Here is an 8,572-nt window from a genome sequence, read left to right as displayed (position 1 = left end):
AGCTTTCTCTATCTTCTTTATACTTTAATAAAACTTTATTACACAAAAGCTCTGAGCGATCAAGCCTCGTCTCTGGCCCTGGATTGAATTCTTCTCCTCCGGGGGCCAAGAATCCCGGTGTCTTTGCATGATTCAACAACAACCTTTCAATGACCCACCTGCATAGGTCTTATTTCTCTGCAGGACATGCTGGCACAGACCCAGGAGTGTAGGGAGAGGGGAAGTGGAGAAACAGAAAGTGGCAGTGGGCTCTCTCCTACCAGGGCCCAGCATCAGCCCCCAAACCACTTACTGAGAAACTCCTGCCATCCCTCCCGGTTATCCCCAGCCGTGTGAGTCAGTGAAGATGGAGAAAAGGAGAAAAAACTTCAGGAAAAGGTAACAGTCATTCTTGTGGGCACTATCGACAATAGCCAAGACATGGAAGCAACCAAAATGTCCATGGACACATGAATGGATAAAGAAGTGGACTTCCCTGGTGGTGCAGGGGTTAAGAATCCACCTGCCAATGCAGGGGACATGGGTTCGATCCCTGGCCCAGGAAGATTCCGCATGCTGTGGAGCAACTGAGCCTGTGTGCCACATACTAAAGCCTGCATGCCCTAGAGCCCGTGCTCCACAAGAGAAGCCGCTGCAGTGAGAAGCCGTGTGCCGCAACTAGAGAGCAGCCCCCGCTCTCCGAAACTGGAGAAAGCCACTGCAGCAATGAAGACTCAGTGCAGCCAAAAAAAAAAAAAAAAAGAATAAATACAATTTTTTTTAATAAAATAAAGAAGATGTGGTATATTTATACAGTGGAATATTACTCAGCCACAAAAAAGAATTAAATAATGTCATTTGCAGCAACATGGTAGGTTTATCACGTCAAGTGAAGTAAGACAGAGGAAGATAAATATCATTTGATATCACTTATATGTGGAATCTAGCAAATGATACAAATGAGTTTATATATGGAACAGAAAGACCCACAGACAGAAAAGAAACTCACAGTTTTTATGGGGAAAAGTGGAGGAATTTGAGATTAACATATATACCTACTATACACAAAATAGATAACCAACAAAGACCTACTATACAGCACAGGGAACTATACTCAATATTTTGTAATAAACTATAAGGGAAAAGAATCTAAAAAAAAAAAAATGTATAACTAAATCACTTTGCTGTACTCCAGAAACTAACATAACATTGTAAATCAGCTATGTACTTCAGTTTAAAAAATAAGAGAGAAAAATGACAGATTTTTCTGGGTGAACCTGACCTAGTCATAGAAATCCTTTAATTCTGGATATAGAGGTCAAAAGTGGGGAAGTCAGAGACTCGAAATGTGAGAAGGATTTGCTGTGATGAAAATTCTCCTTTGAGATGGAGGTGGCCATATGGCAAGAATATAAATGGCCTCAATGACTTGAGAGTTCAGTTAAGTTCAGTCTCTCAGTTGTGTCCAACTCTTTGTGATCCCATGAATCGCAGCACACCAGGCCTCCCTGTCCATCACCAACTCCCGGAGTGGCCCTTGGCTAACAACTAGTGGAGAAACGAACATGTCAGTCCCACAACAACAAAGAACTGAACGCAGCCAACACTTTGAATGAATCTGAAAGTGAATTCTTCCCATGCAGCCTGCCCACCGTCTTCATTTCAGCCTTGTACGAAAATCCTGAAGAGAGAACTCAACCATACTGTGCCTGGACTTCTGACCTACACAACGATAAGCTCATAAATGGATATTGTGTGGAATCTAAAATATGACACAAAGGAACTTATCCATGAAATAGAAACAGACTCAGGATGTAGGGAACAGACTTGCGGTTGCCACGGGGGAAGAGAAGAGGGGGAGGTTGGACTGGGAGTTTGGGATTAGCAGATCCAAACTGTTACATATAGGATGGATAAACAACAAGGTCCTACAGAATAGCACAGGGAACTGTATTCAATAGCTTGTGATAAACCATAATGGAAAAGAACATGAAAAGGAATGTATAAATATATGTAATATAACTGTCACTTTGCTGTACAGTAGAAACTAACAACCACTGTAAATCACTGTAAACCAACTATCCTTCAACAAAATGAACTTTTAAAAAATGGTATTGTTTTAAGGGCGGTTCAAGAGGGACAGGACATACATATATCTATGGCTGATTCATGTTGATGTTTGACAGAAAACAACAAAATTCTGTAAAGCAATTATTCTTCAATTAAAAAAATAAATTAATTTAAAAAAGGGGGAAATTGTTGCTTAAAAGACATTGTTAGTTTATTGAACCTGGGTATTTCTTAAGACTTCAAATGTACTTCTGTATCATTGATATTTCATTAAAGAAACTCAATTAATTAAAAAAAATGGTATTGTTTTCAGCTGTTGTGGTCATTTGTTACATAGCAACATGAAAGTAATACAGTATATGAAAGCTAAAGTGATTGTTGAGAGGGCTGAGGGACACCCAGTCAAAAATTAACTGGTTTCCATTCATATCCTTTGCTTAATAATGCGTGTGCTCAACTGGGGATTAGAAAGTGGGGAATATAAGGAGTGGCCTGTGAAGACGTGAGCGCCCCAGCTGAAGGTCTTCCCAGCACCTGGGTCCTGAGGAGCTCTCTGGCTGCCCAGGCCCAGAACAGCCTCACAGGCAGCACTTTTGGGGCAGAAGCCCTCTGAATGCTCAGTGTGGGGACAACCCCACATTTGCAGGGCACAGGGACACAAGTGCTTTGCCAGAGTGGGGAACTTCCCAGAATCCTCTGGAGGCATATTAGGATACAACTAGGTGTATTTTATTCAAGTTGCCTGGCTGATTTCAGTCGGTGCCCTCAGCTGGGTGAGACCCATCTCTAGATGTGGGTTCCCTAGGTCAGCAGGGGTATCTTATGCACGGCCTTAGGTCTTAGCAACCAGCAGGGGCCCAGAGGACCCTGGACACTCGGAAGACATGGGAGAAAGCACAGGGAACAGGACTGACTTCACAAGGCCCTCTGTGCATTGCATTAAGTATTTGAGAGTTTGTCAGTGGGGACACTGGCGTGTCCTGGCCTTGGGTCAAAGTCCTGGACAGGAGCCCAATACCTACCAGACCACCATGAGACAGCACGTGACTTTACGGATGGCTGGGGTTCGGAAGAGGTCCAAGACTGAGTTGGAGGGGCGACCAGCTGCAAACTCACTCTGGATGTAGGAGCTCACCACCTGGGCAAGGAAAGTCTGATCAGGGGGAGGCGGGATCTGCGATCCTATTCCTAGGGGAGGGCCAAGGTCGAGAGCCCTGGCAGGATGGTTGACCCCTGTCTCCTCCCCAGGCTGGTTCCAGGACTTTGAGTTGAAGCAGAGCCTCCAACCTGAGTCCCAGGGCTCCTGGGCTGCCCACTGATTAGGCTGAAATAATCAGGGGCACCCTCAGACCCCACTCCTGGTGTCAACTCTGAGACAGTCTCAGCCGGTGGTTAAGGAGGCAGGTTCCCAGGGGTTCTGCCACCTCCTATTGTATTTTCTTAAGCAGATTGCGTAAGTTATTATTTCCCTGCCTGTTCCCTCTGGATCCAAAGGGTTGGGTGACTTGGTAATCCAAACATCAGATTCCTCATCTTTAAAAGTGAGGCATTAGGAAATCCCCTGGTGGTTCGGTGATTAGGACTTGGCGCTTTCACTGCCACGGCCCCCGTTCAGTCTCTGGTTGGGGAACTGAGATCCCGCAAGCTGCGCAGAGCAGCCAACAAGAAAAAAGTGAGGCATTAAATGAGATTGTGTACAGAAAACCCTTAGCACAGTACCAAGCAACTGGCTCGATAAATGTATTTATTTATAATAAATAGTAGCTATCTTATCATAAATGGTATGCATAGTAAATAGTACTTTTGTTATTGATTATTTGATAATTTCATCTTAGGATTTTTATTTTTATTTTATTGAATTTCTGGCTAAATGTGAATGGGTTATTTCCCCATCCCATGAATGGACAGATTGATAAACAAAACAGTGAAATGATTTACCCCAGATCACAGAGCCATTCTGTGGTTAAACATCTTCGTCCCACTGGATCTCTTCCCACTCTATTTATTCTCAGCCTGTTCACCTGGATGGTGAGTCCTGGCAAGTCACCAAATCCCAGCACATCTCGAGGCTGCCAGCAAGACTGAAAACTGGTGCTCCCCTAACTTGCAGCAGACCTGCCTACCTCCTTGGTCAGCCTTTCCCCTTCCTCCTTTCTCCCGTTCATCGCAGCCACCTTCCGCAGGTTCTTCAGAGCTACCTGGGTCTTGCCATGAAGGAGGAGCCATCGAGACGACTCTGGCAGCCACCTGGGACCAAGAGAAGGACGGAGAATGAGTGGCACTGAAATGGCCCCTGTGATGCCCTCTGATGGCCACTGGGGCACTGAATGGGCTGAGTGGCACTCATGCCATTCCTCAAACCAGAGCACACCCTCTTTCACCTTCCAGACCCCAGAAAAAAGGAAAAACCCTTGCTGTCGGCAGAATCGGGAAAACTGGGGGACACGCGGCCTCTCTTTCTTGCAGCACATCTCTCAGAGAATCTCTACAGTGTATTCAGAGACGATATGGGCCTTCAGGTGTCCACAGATCTGGTTTTGGGACTGGTTCTGACCCCAGTAAATGGCTTTTTTATTTGTTTTCCTTTGGTTGTTTGTTGTAGTTAATTTTCTTTTTTTCTTAAAATTTTTGCTGGAGTACAGTTGATTTATAATGCTGTGCTACTCTCTGCCATAACAGCAAAGTGAAACAGTCATACATACACCTAAATCCCCTCTTTCCTAGATTCTCTTCCTATATAGGTCATTATAGAGTACTGAGTAGAGTTCTCTATCCTATGTAGTAGATCCTTATTTGTTATTTACTTTACATATGGAAAAAAAGTGAAAGTGTGTTGCTCAGTTGTATCCAACTCTTTGCGATCCCGTGGACTGTAGCCTGCCAGGCTCCTCTGTCTATAGAGTTCTCCAGATATGAATACTGGAGTGGGTAGCCATTCCTTTCTCCAGGGACTCTTCCTGACCCAGGGACTGAAGCTGGGTCTCCTGCACTGCATGCATATTCCTTACCATCTGAACCACCAGGAAGCCCTAACTTGTATATGGCAATCCCAGTCTCTCCCAGTATGTGGCTTTGAAGAAGTCATGGATCCACCTGGGCTGCCTCATCGCTCCTCCTATAAAATTCCCTGGGGTTGTTGTGAGGCGCAAAGGAGCTGATGAAGGCAAAGCTCTCGGTGTATTCTGGAGCCCCTCAGTAATGTAAGGGGTTCTATCCTGAACCTGCCCACAGCCATGCATGGTCCTCGTGAGCCCATGTCCTCACTTCTGCACATCCCCACCACGTCCCCCAAACTCCAGTCGCTGCCCACCCCAAGGCTCCCCCAGGGACAGGTGAGGGCCTGGCTATACAGGTGCACTCTGCCCCAGCCCTCTCTGCTCAGAACGTACCAAGAGTAGAGGAAAAAGATGAGGAAGGGGACAGAGACCGCAAACTGCAGCCACCGCCAAGGGCGGATCAGGTACGCCACGCCCGCCAGGATGAGCTGACCCGAGGTGAACGAGTACCCCAGCAAGATCCCCGCCACGGTCCGGCCCCGGGTGGGCATCCACTCCACGACTGCGGAGAAAACCACGCCAGGCTCAGTGGGGCTCGTTGCTCACGTGGGTGTTTAATTCAAGCCTCCCCGCTCCTTTAGAATGACTCTGTGGCCACTGGAAATCATTCCAGAGAGGCATGAGCACGGACAAATGTGTCCCAACCTCAGTCCTTACCCTTAGACAAATGCCAGGTGGACTAAAGAGCTTCATGTAGGGCTTCCCTGGTGGTCCAGGGTTAGGAATCCACCTTGCAAGGGAGGGGACACGGGTTCGATTCCTGGTCCAGAAAGATGCTACATGCCGTGGGGCAACTAAGCCTGGGCACCATAATTACTGAAGCCTGAGCCTAGAGCCTTTGCTCCGCAATAAGAGGAGCCGCTGCAGTGAGACGCCTGCACGCTGCAACTAGAGCATCGCCCAAGACTAGAGAAAGTCCCTGTGCAGCAACAAAGACCCAGCACAGCCGAAAATAAATACATACATGTTAAAAGGAGCTAAATAGAACAATAAAAGCATAACAATATTAGAAGAAACCATGCTAGATGTCTTTTCAATCTTAGAGTCAGGAAAGGCTTTTCCAAGAATGTCACAAAACCCAGAGACAACAAAAGGGAAGACCAAAAAGAGCTGCATAAAAATAAGAAGTCTCTGCTTAAAAAAAAAATACCCATTGTAAGCAGAGTCATAGCTTCAGCAAAAAAGACAGGAAAAAAAAATACCATTTCAAATAACAGTCAAAGGGTGACTTTCCCTAATCTGGGAAGAATTCTTACAGATCAATAGGAAAACAACTAACACGCCAAAAGGAAAAACGGGCCAAGGCTGTGAACAGTTGGTTGAAAAGGGAATATAATGACTTAATTACGCATGTGTCTGTCTGTCTTAGTTGCTCAGTCGTGTCCAACTCTTTGTGACCTCGTGGACTATATATAGCTTGCCAGGCTCCTCTGTCCATGGAATTCTCTGGGCAAGAATACTGTAGTGGGTTGCCATTCCCTTCTCCAGGGGATTTTCCTGACCCAGGGATTGAACGAACCCGGGTCTCTTGCACTGTAGGCAGATTCTTTATCATCTGAGCCACCAGGGGAGCCCCTTTTAATTACATGATTTTTTGCAAATAGCAAAGCTTGGAAACAATTTAAATGTCCATCCGTGGGGGCCTGGTGACATAGAGCAGGCACACCCTCACGAAGCAACCAGAATAAACGGAAGAGGATGCTGCTTTCAGGCAGCAGCCAGCTCATGTGTCCAGTCCATTGGCAAGCCCTGTGGCTTCTCCCTGCAGAACCTCAGAGCCTAACTGAACCTTCCTGCCTCCCCCTGTGCTAACCCCGGCTCACTCCAGCCTCGCCTCTTGCCAGGTGACCGGATGAGCCTCAGACCGGCCTTCCTGCTCCTGTCCTCGAGCCGCATGGCAGCCTGAGGGGTCCTGGCCGATGCCAAGTGGGACCAAGTCAGGCCTGTCCTCAGCTCAGGACCCTCCAGAGGCTCCTGCCTCACTCGGAGTCAAAGCCAACGTCCTTCAAGGCCCAGGCCTAAGGATCTGCGGCCGTCGCCCCAGCCCTGCTTGTCACCCACCTCCGCTCTGTCCAGCCACGAGGACCTCCTTGCTCTTGAGTCCTCTAGACACACTCCTGCCTCAGGGCCTTTGTCTGGAACGTTCCCCCCCGGTGGCCACAGGTCCCCTTCCCTCACCTCCCTCAAGCTTTGGTCAAAGTGACCCCTTCTCAGCGAGCCCTGCCCTGAGCCAATAAAACTGCAGGCTCTCTCCGCCTCAGGCCGCCACCGCCCGGTCCCTCGCCTGGCCGCTCTCATCCCCTTTCTGGGCTCTGTAACACTTATCACCTTCTAACACACTACGCAGTTCGCTTATTTGTGTTTATCTGTCTTCTTGCAGGAGAACATGGGCTCTTCAGAGCAGGATCTACTTGTTCTCCACCTCCCACACCTAGTAGTGTGTGTGTGTGTGTGTGTGTGTGTGTTCGTGTGTGTGTGTAGGGATGTGTGTATATGGTGCATGTCTTGTGGTTAGGAGTGTGTATGGTGTGTGTGTAATGGTTAGGAGCGTGTGTGTGTCTGTATGTAGGAGTATGTGTATATGCGTGTGTGTTATGGTATGTGTGTATGTGTAGAGGTGTACACAATTGTGCATACAATATACACATTACATATTGTGCAGGGGTGTGTGTTGTGGTTAGAAGTGTGCATGTGTGTATGTCAGAATGTGTGTATATGGGGTATGTGTGTGTGTAGGCATGTGTATTATACAGGTGATTCTAGCAGGAGATGGGTTTGGGACGACTGTTTCTGCCTTTAGATTCCACGAGCCATGGCTGGACGCCCACCCTGAAGGATGAGGCAGGTAGGCTGGGGTTTGCTGAGGTCCCACCGTGAGCTCAGCACCCTTCAATGTCCGGATGTGGGGAGGAGAGGTGACCAGAGTGTGACCTGGAGCATCCTAGTTCTCCGGCCCCAAGATTCCCCACTACCCTGGGAAAAACGACCCCAACAAACCAAGTAATTAGAGGCAGGGGGCGGGCCTGTGTCCAGGCTGGGCTTCCTCTGCCCACACGGCTCTCTGCCACAGCCACTGGAACCAGCCTGGAGTGACGACTGAGCCTGTCAGTGTGGGGTGGGGATGTTCCCACCTGGCACCCAGGAGGCCAGGCCGCCAGTGGCCCCAAGGGGAAGCCTCGCCTCTTTGGGATCCACATACTTTCGGGATGCCTGCCACCCACCCCGGGACCCTGTGTCTCACCTCGTTTCCACGTCCCCACGCTAAGCCCCACAGGAGCCTGGCACACAGTAGGTCCTTAGTAAGTGGTTATTGCTGACTAATTCACACAAGAAGGGAACCCAGCCCTCTCAGCTCGCAGACATGCAAATCGCAACCCAGGGTTCCCAGCTCACTGCTGGCAGGCCCCGCTGAGAACCCAGGTCTCCTGAGAACCCTGGTGGGAGGCTGTGAGTTGAGGTCACCGGAT

General features: G+C 48.3%; 1 protein-coding gene across 1 annotated transcript in view; it reads right to left on the bottom strand.

The window, feature by feature from the left end:
- The window catches only part of SLC22A20 (solute carrier family 22, member 20), a 22,516-nt gene that overhangs the window by 11,282 nt on the left and 2,662 nt on the right, over nt 1–8,572 (bottom strand). Inside the window, 3 exon segments of the mRNA XM_010838048.1 lie at nt 3,072–3,187; nt 4,173–4,296; nt 5,439–5,619. Coding sequence (XP_010836350.1) covers nt 3,072–3,187; nt 4,173–4,296; nt 5,439–5,619 — 421 coding nt within the window.

The sequence above is a fragment of the Bison bison genome, unplaced genomic scaffold (genome assembly GCF_000754665.1).
Source record: "Bison bison bison isolate TAMUID 2011002044 unplaced genomic scaffold, Bison_UMD1.0 scf7180017864089, whole genome shotgun sequence".
In the NCBI taxonomy this organism is placed as follows: Eukaryota; Metazoa; Chordata; class Mammalia; order Artiodactyla; family Bovidae; genus Bison; species Bison bison.
Note: the sequence above shows the minus strand (reverse complement) of the source record. Positions and strands in the feature narration are given on the sequence as shown.